Below are 18,719 nucleotides of genomic sequence, written 5' to 3' on the forward strand. Positions count from 1 at the left end.
ACTAGCTTTAGTTTTTGGATTCACTATAAGCATTTGGAAAGTATTTTCTACATCATTGTTGTCATGCCTGGGTAGTCTTTGAGCAAAACCTTTGAGTGAACCAATCAATTCTTTGACACTCAAAAAGTTAACAAATCCTTAGTCTCCACTATGATTGAAACTATGTTATCACGTTTTCTTGGCAAGCTGATTATATACTTATGAACTATTCTCTCATCAGACAAGATTTCACCATAGCTTTTCAGTTGATTAACAATCTCAGACAATCTATTTATGTAATGATCTAGCAATTCATCATCTTTCATTCTTATGTACTCAAAATCTCTTCTCAAAGATTAGAGTTTATCCCTTACCTTGGTAGAGCCTTTGTAGACTTTCTCTAGCACATCCCAAGCTAATTTGTCTCTTGTCTCGTTCAAGATTCTCCAAAAAATTTCATCTGAGATAGCATTTTCGATGACCCCAGGAGCTTTTGCATCTCTCTTGATGTTTTCCTTCAGTTCCTTTGTCTGAGCCTCTATCAAAGCCATAATACTTAGGGGTACCACATAGACATCTTCAATCAAGCTCCACAAATCATAAGATACAAAAATTGTTCTTAACTTTGTCCTCTAGAAGTCATAATTCACCCCACTGAAAATAAGAGTTCGAATCTCTCAACTACTACTTGAACCAACCATGAATTTGAAAATTTTGATTCTAGGGTTTCACTTAGAATTTTCCCCCTTTTGAGAATAAAAAAAATGCCCCACTCTTTGATCAGATTGGCTCTGATACCATGTTGGTATTTAGACTATCTTTGTCATTAATAAAACTAGAATAAAAATGAGAAAAACATGGAGATTTGAGTAAGAGGCAGTAGCAAGGCAAACGAAACAGAGAGTAGAGAGCTATTTTTTCACTAAGAGGGATATTTTTTTTATTTGGATTAAATGTCCCAGTACATGGGACAGCTGCTAAGGCAATTGGGCAGCCCTTTACAAAAGATCTAAGCCATACATGTGGCAATAGATTAGAGATCCAAAGCATTTCAAATTACATAAAAGGACATGTTAGATAGCAAAAAATAGTTGCAAATGATTAACTTTAACACGAGCTGGCCTTCTTGATAGGGTGGTTGGAGTTTGGCGTGGGATGGCAGACTGTTGTCCTAGAACAAATATTTTGTTATTGTTCTAGAGCCGAGCTTGAGCACAAATAATATCATTTGAGTCAAGTTTAGGCACTTTGGTATTCAGTTTGGCTTGCCTCATTTACACCCTTAAGTGTCTATGGTTATTATTTACCTTTTTACAATGGTTAACAATGTTAGGTTATTTACACTATAAACTTTTGAGTCAAAACTAAAATTTGACTGTAAAATTAGTACGAAACTCACAAATCATGAGAGCCACTTAGTAATTTCATTTTCAAAAATATTTCTATTTTCCATACACGTCTCGATGATTTATTAATTACACCATTTTTTTTTTAACTCCAAGAAACTTACTATACAAGTTACTTTTGCTCATTTTTCAATTAGATATAAAATTCACATATTATACACTCATTTTAGCATATACTTCAATTAAAATAAAAATAATTAAAATTTTATAAAGAGGGTCGAATTTTCAAAGTATTTTTAATAAAGTTGGGGCGAGGATTTGTGTAAGTGTTTCTAAACATATTGTAGATGTTTATTACAAGATCGTAGTAGGGTGGATGTTTTTGCTATTTTACTAGACCATATCATTTACCAACTATACCATACCAATTTTATGCCAATTTTTTATGCCAAACCTTAATGGTTGAGTAATTGTATCGAACCAAAAATATTTGCTATATATGGTATTGATATCCAAAAGTAATACCAACAAAAAAATATATACATTTATAATACTAAAATGAAAACTCCTTTGTTTAATGTAGGCTTGACATGTAGATCCATAATACAAAACAATGTGTGATTGTTCCAGAAGAAATGAAACAACAGATACACTAAAGTTAGGACATATTATTGTATGAGTTCTACCCAATGCTAGATAAGAAGGACATAATAGATAGATATAAACATCATGAGCTGTCCCATAGCAAAATCGATTATTACTGATACTTTCTTCTCGTTTTCTTTTTCTTCCATAACCCAAGCTCGGTGAAGGAAGAGATAAGAGAGCCCTATGAAGAATAACCTCAATCTTAACTTTTATCTTAAATCTTGATGCATTGCTTTGACTTACTAACTGCGGATGAAACTTGAAATGTGAAACGTGAATGATGAATGATGAATATTGATATTACGATTGGGACAGGGAAGGGACATATAATATTGGGACAGAAGACCTTAACTCGTTCCCTTCTTCCTCCGAAGCAGAAAAACCCCACATTTTGGGGGTCATTGCCTACTCAGTTTACTTTCATGGATGGTCCTGCCTTGTTAACCCACATTGGGGAACCATATCATTGGACGCTGCCTATGGCCCTGCCTAGTTAATCCGCATTGGGGGACCATACGCATTCAAAGGGTGACAGCTTGAATAATCCGCATTGGGGGGTCATTGCCTATTTGGTCATGTTACTTCCATATGTGGTTTCGCCTAGTTAATCTACATTGGGGGACCACGCTATCAGATCGATGTCTATGGTTCTGCCTGGTTAATCCGCATTGGGGACCAATACGCATTCTAGACTTAGATTCCATTGAGTGGTCCGGATACCCTGCTTCGTCCCAAATTCATTTAGTGATCTAATAACTCTAGCCCTAGTTTTCAATGTATATATGAACTAAAGATTTGAGAACCTTTGTGGTTTGATTTAGAAAGGTTGATGGATGTCTTGGTGACTCACTTGGGATTTTTAGCAAGTTTATTTATAATTTATAAAGTATGGTTTATCAATAATTTTTATTATTGATGTGTGATCAGATTGGTTGATTAATATGGTTAAAAGTTAATATTGTGCATCTTTGATTCATTGAAATGTTATTTGTTACGGATTGTGGTTTTGATTGAGGGAAATCTTTGTGATATATGTGAATGATGAAATCTCATATGGGTGCATCATGCATGTGAGAACTGTTGGATTTTATCATTTGTGAGCTATTGAATGGCTTGATCCTTTTTGGGTACGTAGGCAGTCTAACACAAAAGTTAGGTACAACCATGAAATAAAAGGGAAAGTTATTATGTTATTGGACCGTTGTAGATTGTTGACTAAGGGCTCTAATTGAACAGTAATTAGTGAGTGGGTTTTACTTTGCCACCTCACTTTGTTGGTGGTTGTTTTCTAGCTGCCCATTTATTTGGCTTCCTTCGCACACTTCCCTTACCGCTTGAGAGTTACACCAAGAGAGAGAGAGAGAGAGAGAGAGAGAGAGAGAGAGAGAGAGAGAGAGAGATTCATTTGTGAGTTACTCAAAAGAAGAGCACACACGATTTGGAGTTCAAACTTTCAGAAAGACAGAAATAGTGTTAGCTGCTGAGGGATTGATAGGAGCATATTTATGCGACTTAAATGGCTTGTTCTCGTACATTTACGTTATGTTTCTTTAGTTATTTTAGTACTTTAAGCTATTTTCGTGTGTTTGTAGGTCCAAAGGGCTAAAGGAGCAAAAAGATGCATTTTGGAGACTTTTGGAGCACTTTTGGGCTAAGGACGGATAGCTTATGCTTGAAGCCAAAGTGTTGGACGAAATTGAAGACCTAATTGGAGCCAAAGTGTTGGAACCTTGTTCTCTTTAGTTTTAGGACATTTAAACCTTTCCTAATCCCAATCATGCCATGCATAACACACATCCATTCTAACACATTGTCATTGCACATGCATTTCCTTCATTAGTTAACCCACATGCACTTATCACTTATCATCACCACATATCATATCACTTAATCACTTATCACTTATCATCACCACTTAACCACTTATCATATCATAACCACATATCATATCACTTATCACTTATCACTTAACATAACATCCACCTACTTCACCTACAACATCCACTTCACCTACAACATCCACCCACTTCACCTACAACATCCACCTATTTCACCTACAACATCCACCTACTTCACCTACAACATCCACTTCACCTACAACATCCACATACTTCACCTACAACATCCACCTACTTCACCTACAAATGACATAGCCATATGTTCCCTCCACTACTCCTATAAATACCCTTGCATTCATTCATTCAAAAACATCTCATTTCATACACAACACACCACAAACACTTCCATTCCCTCATTGCCGTGAGTCTCCCTTCCCTTATAATCCAAACACACCACTCCTCATCCATTTCCATAATTCCCCAATCCATTCAACACATCAACAACATCCCTTAGACCTTATGCTACAACGAAGAGGAGGAGAAGAGTGCCTAAACGTTCATACAATTCAAGTTTGAGTTGTTGGAATGTTTAGGTGTTTCTTTTCCTCGATTATAATGTTTAATTTTGATTCTCTTTGTTTTGTAATCATGAGGAACTAAACCCCCCTTTAGCTAGGGGGGGATTCGAAATATATGTTTATGCTTGCATTTTGATTTGATTACTTCTAATTGAGTTTCATAATTTATCGAAAGACCAATTGGAAATCATTTTATTATGCAAGTGTAACATATGTGGAGATGAACCCCTTAGCTAGCATTCATCCACATTTTCATCATATTCATATTTACATTCTGCTTTAATTACAATTTGTTTATTTAGTTTAATTTCGTTCAAAACTCAATCCCCCTTTACTTTCTTATTCTTTAGTGCTTAGAATCTGTTTAGTTTATGTTTTAAAGCATTTTGAGTTTTTGGTTTGTCTTAGTGTTTTAAACTTTAGTTTTGCATTCTTTGAGTCTAGGATAGCGTTTTATATTGTTTTTACGTTTTTGTGTCAGTTTCCAAGAGATTTGCAATCCCTCCTAATCCCCGGTCCAGAACGATCCCTACTTGCATACTTACTACAATTGACAAAAAGAGGGTTTAATTTGTGCGCGTATAAATAACGCATCAAATTTTGGCGCCGTTGCCGGGGATTAGCAACTTTGCTAATCTCTTGGATTGTTTTATTTTCGTTTGTGTGTATATATTTTTAGTTTTATTTTAGACGCAAGACATGGCACTTGATAGTGCTTCTCTTTTGTCACAACTTATGGAAGAGTACCAAACGCAAAGAGTTGGTACATTTGATCATAATCAATCAAGGAACGGCGTGTTTTCCAATACTTACAATTCCGATTGGAGTGATCATTCAAACTCTATATGGTGGGAACCTCAACATATTCAACAAGAAGGATATTGGCAGCCTTATGAGGAGTTCTATTCAACGTCTATGCATCCACCACAACCTCATATTCAATATGCCCAACCAAATTTAAGTTCGTCAATAGATTATAATCAAAAGCTTGATGAATTAATTTGTTTGGTGCAGGGCTCACAAAACCAAGTCGAGGAGACTCAACAAGGAGAATATTGGCAACCATATGAGGAGTTCTATTCAAGACCTATGCACCCACCACAACCTCATATTCAATATGCCCAACCAAATTTAAGTTCGTCAATAGATTATAATCAAAAGCTTGATGAATTAATTTGTTTGGTGCAGGGCTTACAAAATCAAGACAATGAGGCTCAACAAGAAGGATATTGGCAGCCGTATGAGGAGTTCTATTCAACGCCTATGCAGCCACCACAACCTGCCCAAAGTAATGTAGGTAATTCAAATGATAATGATACGATTTTTCAATTACTTACTACTCTGGAAAAGCAAATTGGGCAGATAGCGGAGTTCGAAGGACAATTTTGCGACCAAGGCGAACTCCCTAGTTCAACCATTGCAAATCAGAAGGGAGAATTTGAAACCACCAATGCTATCATGTTGAGAAGTGACAAGGAGGTTGGAACGGACCCTCAACCATCAAAATCAAATCACAAGGAAGAGGAATACACCCAACCCACGGAAAGGGTGGAAACACCTTTACCGCAGGCACCTATCGCTCCTACGCCATCCAATTCAGGTAAGGTTGTTCCAAAGTTAATTATTTCTAACCTCGTTCCACTGAATGTCCCTATTCCTTGCAGGATTATGCAATCCAAGGAAGAAGAGGGTGAGAAAGGCATCTTCGAATCCTTTCCAAAGAATCAAGAGCAAGATGTGACTGGGGAATGTCTAGAAAAGGATATACTTGAGGCAAACAACCCCAAAGAAATTGAATTTTATGACACGGGACAAGTCATAACTTTCGAAGGGGTGTTTATTCTGGAGTTCATTTTGGAGCACACAGGTAAGCCGCCTCCCCGAATTTCAATTTTCTTTTATACTAACATGTGGTTAATGATTCAGGCACCCAATCTGGAATTTAAACTATTACCGGTTCACTTCAAGTATCACCTTCCATTCAAGGACCAATTCCATGCCATTTGATTTTATTTATGTAAAAAAAAAAAAAAAAAAAAAAAAAAAAAAAAAAAAAAAAAAAAAAAAAAATCATATATTAAATAAAATACTAAACATGGAGAAAGATGGTGCTTCACAAAGGTTGTTTACGTGAAGCCCCACTACGAGGCGTCGGAGCTGAAGGCATCGGAGCGGAAGGCATCGGAGCGGTAGGCATAGAAGCGGGAGGCATCGGAGCTAGAGCATTCCAGGCCTCAATACTTGGCCAAGCGCTGGATGAGCCAGGAAAAATGTGCCTCTGGAAGTAAGCCGCAAGCCTTTGACGGTCACTTTGACGGTCACTTTGCATGCGACCATTGGATTCTTGCAGCTCATCAAGCTTCCTCTTCATGCCCGATGAATAGTTATTTGCAAGCACATGCAAACTTCTATTCTCGTACTTAAGCAGTTTGATCTCTTGCTTAAGACTTTCCACCTCCGCCATCAATGATTCCACCTGACGGGAGCGGGCAAGCAGGCGTTGGCCCATGTTGGACACAGAACTCGCACACTGAACACTAAGTGCGAGGGACTCTTGAACGGCCAACTCATCGGACCGTCCTGACAGCAGCCTACTATCTTTTGGAGTAAGGAGGTTTCTAGCTACTATTGTAGCTGTTGTGGCGTCCTGCATCACGGAGTCTTCACCTGTAAGAAGACCGTTAGAAGATAAAAAAGAAGGACGCCATACATTACCTTGACGGGGCGCAACTGGATCGCTGCTGAGACTCAAATCTAAGCTAAGGTTCGATGGGTTTGCCATTTTTCAAAAGTGTTCAAAGAAAAGGGATGGAGTTAAATTTCAAAGGGCCGGAGTCGATCTTCAAGAATGGGAAATCTTCAGAGAGTGTTTGTTGTGGTGATCGATAGCTCAATAAAAAAGCCAAGGCGACGCGTCCACCGATTCAAAAAGCCGGAATTTCCGGCGTAAGTTAGGCGACGCGTTCTCGGCTTTTCAGAAGACGTGTTCAACTTTGTCAAAAGATTTCTTCTTTTCAGACAACACGTGGAGGCCATCATCGCAACTACACATCTTTAGCCGACAAGCGCAAAGTTCGGCGACGCTTTCTCAGCTTTTCAGAAGACGCGTGCAGCTTTGTCAAAAGGAGCCGCATCTGCACTACCACGTGTCGTTCAGAAAGCGAAGGGGCGTCGTTCAGAAATCGAAGGGGCGCCTGCTCAGAAATCGAAGAGGCGTGTTCAGAGATCGAAGAGGCGCCATTATTTCAAAAAGCCGGATTTGCGGGATCAAAACGTTTGTCGACAAAGGTAAAAAGTACCACCACTTGATATTATCTCTATATATGTCGACCTTCGTCTTTTATGGCAGGGCAAACCTGAAGAATGCCCAACTCTCCCTCACCTCTGAGGGCGCACTCCCAGCAAAGCCTTTCGAATTACTCAATTTTTTCTTCTTCCCCAAAGATGATACCAGATGTCTGGAGTACATATGACCCAGGAGGAAACAGCACAACAAATACATGTGCTGATTCATTCACCGCTTCTTCAAAAGCAAAGGTATCTCATATCATCAAGGTCAAAAGCAAAAGTATCTCATATCATGCTCTTTCCCTGTCTTTTTCTTTGTCCTTGTTCTTACTCGCATGGCAAGGTAAAAGAAGCAATCAGCCGGCACTTGGAACCAGTCTTCCGATCTGGAGCCAACTGCCTGGAATCTATTCCTGATTGCTTACCTAGCGTTGCTCTCGAGTAGTCATCTTCAACGGTTGATACACTTCCAGAGAAGGGACCACTCCTGCAAAGATTGAACAAAGAAACAGATAAAAGGGGAAAGCTCAGACCTCCGGGGGAGACCAAAAGAATCCTGCTGCCCAGTTCAAGAGTAGCACAAAGGAAAATCAACGATGGGAGGAACCCCTGTGGAATCAACAACATCAAGCCTCAATGAAATCAACAAGGAGAAGATGGAATTTACATTCCACAACCAGATTTGCGTCTCTAAACTCTTCTCTTTGTTATTTACATTCTGCCATGTTTAGTATGTTTAGTTGCTGTTTTTATGTTTACTTTTGTTTGGTGTGATTTTAAGCTTAAAACATTGAGGACAATGTTTGATTTAAGTGTGGGGGGGTAACTAATGTTGTTAATGCAAATTCGTGGGATTTTATCGCCCATAACTTCAAATGTTGTTCCTTACTGTTTTAAGGTGTTTTAAGTTGTTTTAGAGTGTTTTAGTATCTTTTGTTTTTATAACTCCGAAAATACCATAAAAATTTGAAAAAATTGTTTTGAAAAGCCTAAAAAGAGTGTTTTGAGTCGTTTTTGTGTGTTTGTGTCTTAGGGTACCTTCCAACACAATAATGAGGATTTGGTTTGTAATTGCATGACTGTTAAAAAGAGTTATAAACATGGATGAAAGTTTGATTTACTCTTGGTATATGCTTGGTTATGGTTATAATGTATGACTTCACATGCAATCATAAAAGAAAAATTCGTTTTTGTAACATGCTTGAAGGAAGGAACTCAAACAAACGCTACAACCCTGATAGACTTGAGCCTATAACGTTCTTTGGAGAGTATAATCTGTGATTTCTTGTTTTCTAAAGTCGTTGCATGATCTCATTATTCTTTGTTTGGTTACTACTTAGAAGGCGTTTCATCATATAGTTCCAAATGCTAGAACTCATGCCCATTTCATTCAAAGCATGTTATTGATTTGCATAACACATATTCAAGAAGAAGTTGTGTAGTGACCACCACCATAGCCAAATAGCCTTACTTCCCATACTTCGTATATGTTGTAAGTTTTAACCCCGTTGAGCCTCGTTTTGCCTTTATTCCTTGTTTACCCACATCACCCCTTACCTAGCTTAGAGTAGGACTTTCCTATACCCTTGTTCTTAAAGTTTAGTGAGCATGACTTAAATGAATTCCTTTTGAGTTACATTATGCAAGAAAATGAGTGTGGGGGAGTAAAAGTTTGTTCTTACGTTTATATGTATGTTTTGAGATTCAAAAGAAAAAGAAGAAAAAAAAAAAAAAAAAAAAAAAAAAAAAAAAAAAAAAAAAAAAAAAAAAAAAAAAAAAAAAAAAAGGAGTGAAAATAAGTAAGAATGAACTCACGAGCGTTGATGGTTGAAGAAAGGGTCCAAAAAGTTGAATATGGCCCTAAGTTTTGTGTGATTTTCCCTTGGGTGTTCAAAGTTGACTTCTGCGTTCTTAAGGGAATTCTAAGTGTCTAATTCAATACTTTGCTCACTATTGCTTTAAGAATGTTTGTTTATCCTTCACCTTTCATTGTTAGCCAATACCCTAGCCCCGTTACTACCCTTTGACTTCTATATTGAGTGTTATGTATTTCAATTGTGGAGTTTGAACTTGGTATGAGCTTATGGTGTCACTGGTTCTCGCGTCTAAGTAGTAGCATTCCATTCATGAGATCATATCTAAACATGCTTATTAACTCCAGAAAATGCTTTCCTTATTATAACATATGTGAGTGTTCGTCTACATGTTTACATCAATCTTCTCACATATACCTAGTGTAGGGTGTGTAGTCAGAATATCTGTGTGAAAAACGAGAGTACATCTAGTAAGAAATTGAGGGAATTCTCTAAAGGCATGTTACTACATTTGAAATGTGTTTTAATTGCTTAATTGTGAACTAGTATGTGGTGACTATGATTAAGAATGTACTTAAGTGTAAAGATGGCTCAAATCTGTGAGAATAATGATTTTTAACTTGTCATGTGCATTGGAAGTCCCTGATACGATTGTTGGAAGGTGTAGGTTGTGTTTTGTTCTTTTTGTTTTGTTTTTCTGTTTTGCTCGAGGACTAGCAAAAGCTAAGTGTGGGGGTATTTGATAGGAGCATATTTATGCGACTTAAATGGCTTGTTCTCGTACATTTACGTTATGTTTCTTTAGTTATTTTAGTACTTTAAGCTATTTTCGTGTGTTTGTAGGTCCAAAGGGCTAAAGGAGCAAAAAGATGCATTTTGGAGACTTTTGGAGCACTTTTGGGCTAAGGACGGATAGCTTATGCTTGAAGCCAAAGTGTTGGACGAAATTGAAGACCTAATTGGAGCCAAAGTGTTGGAACCTTGTTCTCTTTAGTTTTAGGACATTTAAACCTTTCTTAATCCCAATCATGCCATGCATAACACACATCCATTCTAACACATTGTCATTGCACATGCATTTCCTTCATTAGTTAACCCACATGCACTTATCACTTATCATCACCACATATCATATCACTTAATCACTTATCACTTATCATCACCACTTAACCACTTATCATATCATAACCACATATCATATCACTTATCACTTATCACTTAACATAACATCCACCTACTTCACCTACAACATCCACTTCACCTACAACATCCACCCACTTCACCTACAACATCCACCTATTTCACCTACAACATCCACCTACTTCACCTACAACATCCACTTCACCTACAACATCCACATACTTCACCTACAACATCCACCTACTTCACCTACAAATGACATAGCCATATGTTCCCTCCACTACTCCTATAAATACCCTTGCATTCATTCATTCAAAAACATCTCATTTCATACACAACACACCACAAACACTTCCATTCCCTCATTGCCGTGAGTCTCCCTTCCCTTATAATCCAAACACACCACTCCTCATCCATTTCCATAATTCCCCAATCCATTCAACACATCAACAACATCCCTTAGACCTTATGCTACAACGAAGAGGAGGAGAAGAGTGCCTAAACGTTCATACAATTCAAGTTTGAGTTGTTGGAATGTTTAGGTGTTTCTTTTCCTCGATTATAATGTTTAATTTTGATTCTCTTTGTTTTGTAATCATGAGGAACTAAACCCCCCTTTAGCTAGGGGGGGATTCGAAATATATGTTTATGCTTGCATTTTGATTTGATTACTTCTAATTGAGTTTCATAATTTATCGAAAGACCAATTGGAAATCATTTTATTATGCAAGTGTAACATATGTGGAGATGAACCCCTTAGCTAGCATTCATCCACATTTTCATCATATTCATATTTACATTCTGCTTTAATTACAATTTGTTTATTTAGTTTAATTTCGTTCAAAACTCAATCCCCCTTTACTTTCTTATTCTTTAGTGCTTAGAATCTGTTTAGTTTATGTTTTAAAGCATTTTGAGTTTTTGGTTTGTCTTAGTGTTTTAAACTTTAGTTTTGCATTCTTTGAGTCTAGGATAGCGTTTTATATTGTTTTTACGTTTTTGTGTCAGTTTCCAAGAGATTTGCAATCCCTCCTAATCCCCGGTCCAGAACGATCCCTACTTGCATACTTACTACAATTGACAAAAAGAGGGTTTAATTTGTGCGCGTATAAATAACGCATCAGGGATCGATCTCCAGTAGAATTTGACATTTGTAGAGAAAGAAAAGCTTCAACTTTTCTCTTTCTTCTGTGAGTGTGTGAGCTTGGGTGTATTTGGGGTTTCGGTTCTTAATTGAAACACTTTCTTAATGCTCTCTTTGAATACTCCGTAGCCTTCAAACTGGATGTAGGCTCGTTAACGCTGAACGAATATAAATCTTGGTATTCTTCTTGTTTGCTTTGTTCTCTTTACTGAAAATATGATTTTAGCCCTTAAAACTTATTTTTCTCCACATAAAACATGACATAAGTGTTTTACTTGAATACAATCCATTGACTAGATTCCACATCAGCAAATTCATTAAGTATGTTTGACTTTACACATGTAAAAATTTTCTGATGCCTAAAATACCCTTATTTGAATGTTTGATGTACATAATTAATGTCATTCGGATTGTAAGGGAGAATTAGTGATTTTACCAAAAAAAAAAAAAAAAACATTAATGTTGTTAATTTATTGCCTAATATATAATAACATAAAACATGTCTAATATATGTTATTATACATGCTTAATTAAGTCAATAAAATCATATTTTACATATTATTAGGTAAATTATTTCACACATATATATAAAAAAATGCATGATATGTTACATCTCACATTGCTCAAGGGAGTGTATCATGTAAGCCTTGTATGTATATATTCATCTCTACCTAGCACGAGGCTTTTTAGGAGCTCATTGGCTTCGAGTTCCGTAGGAATTCTAAAGTCAAGCGAGTTCACGCGAGAGCAATCCCAGGATGGGTGACCCACTGGAAGTTCTGCTCGTGAGTTCCCAGAAAAAAAAAAAAAAAAAAAAAAAAAAAAAAAAAAAAAAAAAAAAAAAAAAAACTTTGAGGATGTGGTCGGGGCCCAAAACGGACAATATCGTGCTACAGTAAAGTCTAGTCTGGGATGTAGTGGGGGCCTGGACCTGACATGATATATGTAAAATTCATGCAAAATAATTTACCTATAAAAAAACATTTGATTCAAATAGTGCACCTACTATTAAAATTTTAAAATGTTAGATTGCTTAAAAAAAAAAAAAAAAAAGCAAAATAATTTACCCAATACATGTAAAATACATGAAAATAATTTACCTACATAATAACAAACCCAATATATGCAAAATAATTTACCTACATAATAAACAATATTATTTTATTAGATACTAACTTACCTATTATTTGTACATATAATAATAAAATGTGCCAAATATATATATGATATTGATATATACAAAATTAAATACCTACGTAACAAAAGAATGCTATTTGATTCAGAATTAATTTACTTACAAAATAAAGCAATGTTATTTGATTAGAAGTTAATTTACCTATTATTTGTACATATATCTTATAATAATAAAATGTGTCATATAATTAGGGCTGGTTTGGTATAGGATACCGAACCGAAACTCTTGACCCAATTCCTAAACCGAAGTTTCGGGAATCCTAATTTCAAGACCAATCCCAAACCAAATTTTAGAGAATTTCAAAATAATTTCGGGATTTCGGGACAAATCGGGAATCCCGAATAAAATTCACACAAAATTGCTGGCAGACTCCTACAATTATATCTGATATGCATCTAAGACACCCAAATTCCCAATCCAATTCAATCTGCTGAAACTAATTGCATCTGCATAATTCAATCATCTCAAAAGAAACTAAAGCATGAAACTTGCAACAATCAGCCAATCACACAACAAATCATCATAAAACATTGCAGCCAACCAAGATGCTAACTTCTTTGAGAATAAAAATATAGATCATCCAAACATCCAAGTAAATGAAATTAAGCCATAAACCACGCAATTTCACATAAATTTTCTCTGCAAAAACATCCACTAAAATCTGTTCATCACAATTCGAAACCCTAACCTTATTCGAAACCCGAGCCCCCAATTCGAGACCCTAAGCCCCAATTCGAAACCCTAAGCCCCAATTCGAAATCCTAACCTTATTCGAAACCTACATAGAGAATCAAAGGTGTGGATGAAGCCGTGAGGTGTGGTGATGGCCGGAACGGAGAGAGTTCATCGAAGTGAGACACTGAGGGTGGTGGCTGCTGAGCTTCGAATTCGAGGAGAGACAGAGAGACAGAGAGAATCTGAGACTGAGTGAAGGGACAAAGATGAGAAATGAGAGAGAGTGAGTAGGGATGTGTCGGCTCTGGTTTGGATTGAGTTGAAGGAAGGTGGCTTCTGCCTTTTTGGGTTGCAAATAGAGATAATTCGAGAGAGAGAGAGAACGAGAGAGAGTGAATGTTGAATTCTGTAGATAACAATACAGCGCCCATGTGCTTTGAGTTATTTAATAATATAATAGGCCATATACATATTCCAACGTATATATAATATATATAGGGTTTAAACTTTAAAGTTCGGTTCGGGATTATAATACCGAAATATTTTAGAGTGTGAGACCGATCCCATATCGAACAATTTGGGATCGGTTTGGTTTCGGTATAAAAAATTTTGGTATTTTCGGTTTGGTTTTGGTATTTTTTTCCACCCCTACATATAATATATGAAAAATAAGTTACCTACAAAATAAAGGAATGTTATTTGATTCAAGATTGATTTACCACATAATATATATTATTTGCTAATCATAAACTACATATAGGTAAATTATTTTCTAACATATATGTTGGTACTGTGCGCATATATATATATATATATATATTTTTTTTTTTTTTTTTGAACGTAGAGTAGTACTATATACATGGGAAGAGATCCCATCCAGATCTCTCTCACCAAATCCTAAGGATCCGGAAATTCGGGCCTTAAAATTTGATCTAACAGTAACAAACAAGGTGCCCCTCTAAAGGTTATAATAATTGTAGCCGTTTGATCAAATTTCAAAGGTTCGAATCTCCTGATCCCTAGGATTTGGTGGCAGAGATTTGGATGTGATTTGATTTGTGGTGAATAATAACATTTATTGATTTGATTTGAATATTGTGGCACAAGTTGTAAATATTTTGTAACAATAGGTCAATTACTTTTCTACTTGGTAGTCATTTTCAAATTTAGGTTTTATTTGGATATTTAGAATTATGTGGGTTTTTATCTAGAAAATAAGAGTTGCAATGGTTTATATATAAAGTACTCTTCTCTTTATCACTTGCCTAACTGTTATTTGTCCCACACACAATCTTGCACATTTTTGGTTGACACTTCGGCACAACAAAGGAAACTGTAGTAATCTGCAGAAGAAGAAAAAGAAATAGCACAATTACAGACATTCGTCTAAGTTCGTGTGATTTGAAGGGGCTTAATTTTTCGTAACGGCATTAACCCTGCATATGTATTTCAAGTTGAGAAAGAAGATATTCCATTCCACTAGGAAGTCCATATTCCAAGTCTCTGGAAACAGTGGCAGCTACAAAATTTTGTTCCTGTTTGTTTTGTAACAAGAAATAATGTCTTTGGTGATGACTGATTTTCTGAATCATAATCGGATGACTGATGGAGCATCGAGGAGAAAGAAATGACGTTTTATTTTTTAAAAAGAGGAAGAAAAATAATGGGTGCCGTGCGGTTCATTGATGTTGCGTTGAACAATTCAGGTTCTGAATTGGTCATATTCCACATGTTTTCCCACACACTTTACATAACCTGATGGGTTAATTGTTTAAGGCTAATTTTAGGATTTACCAGTTTCGTTTCCTTGCCAGGGAATATGAAAGAAGCCAGGTTTGACACGCATGCATATTTTCAAACGTTCACCGCGGCAGAACTCATCGTAGCTCAGCCCAATGACTTATATGGCATGAAAACGCTGCCACTGCGACTGTCTCGTCCCAATTATACAATATTATGTGTAAATTTTTTTATGCATGCGTTGTATTACATGCATATGACGTTACAGTGGCGGCACAATTATGCTTTGTGAGTTGCTTTTCTTGTAAATGACAATTATACAAATTTGATTGAGTATAAGTAAAAAAGCCGACAACTGACTTTAGCTCACATGTATAATAAATTTCTTTTACATTATCTTAGTTAACAAGTTATGTACTTGAAATCATAGCAAAGCTTGCCCATTATTCTTATTTGGGTAGAGTTATCCACACATCTATTTTTACTTCTTACACACGTTTTTTAATTTTAAGCCGTCAAATCAAATGAATTGAAAAAAAAAAAAAATTAATGACAAAAAAATAACAAGAACACGTATAAAGTAAAAATGAGTGTATGAATGACATAATTCTTCTCATTTTCTAGTGATTGAATCCATGATAACCACACCCTTTTTTTTTTGGTAGCAAAAATGAGGAGATGGCTATTCTCACTACCAGCAACAAGATATACTCACAACCTCAAGTTGAAAGAACTTATGTGTGACATCTAATTGCTAGCGGTATGAATTTACATAAAAATTTACAAATCGTCCACCAATTAAAATTGCTATCAGCAAAAATCGAATTTGGTTTAGAGATTAACTACAAGCATGCGCTTATCAACTGAACCATCTCTCGTTGGGAGATAACCTCACTTTCTCATAAAAGGAAAAGAGAAACAATTAACTAACTAAAAACCTACATGATCATGAAACTTTTCTGAATTAACAATAAAAGAAGATTAACAAAAAGTTCTTTATTTTATTTTTTTTTAAATCATTTAAGCCATCTAATCAACCTAATTCTGCAGATTCACAAGTCCCCACAAACCCCTCTAATCATACAACATCAATGACAGAATCATGATCGAACACTATAAAAACTAAAAGAATTTTCCCTTTTTTCCTTTTGATTGTATAAATTTTGCATCCAAATTCACAATTTCCAGAAAAATAAACGATCCCGATAATCACCATCAACAATTTCTAACAAGGCATGATATGTATAGTCTTGGTGTCATACCTCAACCCCAACCCCAACCCGACGCTCAAAACTTTGACCAAATCCCCACACATCCTCCTCACAAAATGCCCCTCCCCATACCCACTCTGCATCACCAACAGCACCTTCGCCACCCCATTCCCTCCCGCCACGCTCTCCCTCGCCCTCTTGTCCCCCAACATGCAGCACACGCTCCACAGCACCGCTACGCCGTCCTCAGTCGCCCCCCTCGACACCTTCATCAGCCTCTCCGCCACCGCCCCCGCGCACTTCTCCTCCCCGCTGATCGCCGACCGGCCCTCCGCGCAAGTGGCAATCGTGGACAATAGCTTTAAAGACTTCTCCGCCAGGGGAGTGTTGGTGTCCGGGTTTAACAGCGTTGACGTTATGAATCGGACGAGTCCGACCTGGACGAGCTCGGCTTTGATTGACCGAGTCACGGACACGGATGATAAGCACGAGAAAACGGCACCGTGCAGGTTCTGATCGGTTTCCGAGCCCAATAGATCGATGAGTACGGACAGTAAGCCTTCCTTCTCTGCGATTAACCGTTTCGACTCGGCGTCGAGCGCGATCGAATCCAAAACCCTGACGGATTCGATCTTCGAGCTCAGGTTGCCTTTCTGCAACACCAATCGAATCGACGCGAGGGAATTGCCGTTGCTCTTTACCATTAATCGGCTCAATTGCTCGTTGACTCCGCTCTGAGGCAAAACCGAATCCAAAACCTTAATTACTGATTCGAGGACCTCAGTTTCGACGCCTTCTCTGTTCAGAACCCCGACAATGGCGGTGACGAAGCCGTCGAAACTCGCCACAAACCTCCGATTCTCGTCGCTGGCCCTCGCGAAATCGGCCGCCCTCGACAACGAATGGACGATATTTTGGCTGAATTTCTCGCTCTGGTTATCGCTTTGGAGGAATTGGACGAGGGAGGCCAGGTGCTGGGAGGAGAGAGAGGGAGAGGAGGCCGGCGAGGAAGGGCCGTGGGACTGGGCCCAGAGGTTGATTAGACGGCGGAGAGTGAGGTTGGGGATGACGTCCTTGGATTGGAGAGTCTGCATGGTGGCGGGGCAGGTGTCGTGGCCGGATTCGAGCCAGTGCTGGATGCTGGCGCGGTCGTATGTGACGCCGGTGCAGAGGCTGACGGGGGAGCGCATGACGTCCATGGAGATGGGGCAGCGGAAGAGGTTGGGGACGGTGATGTAGAGGTGGTCGCGCTCCCTCGCCATTTTTGCCGGCGATTTGAGTGTTTGCTGCTCCAGAGTTTTTCAGACGGAGAGGTTTTTGAGTTGGTTGTGTTTTGGGAGGAAGTGGAGGTTGGAAGTGTTTTTTAGGACGAAGGTGACGTGGTCGTTTTGACTTGGTATTGGTGGGACAGGGGTGTGTACGTAAATACGACTAAATAGTTGTTGGTCAAATTGGGTTTGTATCCGCGTGAAACAGCTTGCATATGGAGGGAAATTCCAGTTATTGAAGGGCTAAATTCCAGTAATGCCCATGAGCGTTGGGATTTGTATTTGGAAAGTCATGACTTAGAGAGATTATATTCACGTACCATAAATTCCTTCTCCCACACCTTTTTAATTTTTTTAATATTTTTCTATCAATTGTTAGTGGTGTGTAGAAAATATTAAAAATTTAAAAGGTTGTGAGAGAAGCGATTTGAGGTGTGTGAATGTAATCTCTCTATTGTGTACCTCTTTACATTAAAATAAAAATCAATAGATAAAAATAAATAAAAGTGTGTTGAGTGAGGAGTATTGTGCGAAAATCATTTTGTCTTATTTTTTGAAAATTTATATTTTAATTTTATTTTGTGTTTTTGTTGTAGTAGTTTTGTTAATCAATTGGGAATAACATCGAGAAGTAAAATAAAGCTATATCAAGAGTTAATTGATCCTAGTGTAGTGGAGCCTACAAGCGTGCGTAATATCAAAGTGACCAATTAGTATTACGGTTTAGTAATATTTATTTTCACTTGTAAGTAAGTCGTATTAAATTCGACTCATATTAATGGCGATAACGTATGTTGGAAACTTTTTGATCGAGTTGGATTTGGGCCTTGGTGGAAACTCTTGGCTCACTTGGTT

The 18,719-nt window shown here is 37.4% G+C and overlaps 1 protein-coding gene across 1 annotated transcript; it reads right to left on the reverse strand.

The window, feature by feature from the left end:
- Nucleotides 1-16,508: 16,508 nt before the first annotated feature.
- LOC137726072 (U-box domain-containing protein 29-like) lies at nucleotides 16,509-17,936 on the reverse strand. Its single transcript, XM_068464934.1, has one exon. It carries the CDS (start codon nucleotides 17,856-17,858, stop codon nucleotides 16,611-16,613), a length of 1,248 nt encoding a protein of 415 aa, XP_068321035.1. The 5' UTR covers nucleotides 17,859-17,936; the 3' UTR covers nucleotides 16,509-16,610.
- Nucleotides 17,937-18,719: the final 783 nt, after the last annotated feature.

The sequence above is a fragment of the Pyrus communis genome, chromosome 2 (assembly GCF_963583255.1).
Source record: "Pyrus communis chromosome 2, drPyrComm1.1, whole genome shotgun sequence".
Taxonomy (NCBI): Eukaryota; Viridiplantae; Streptophyta; class Magnoliopsida; order Rosales; family Rosaceae; genus Pyrus; species Pyrus communis.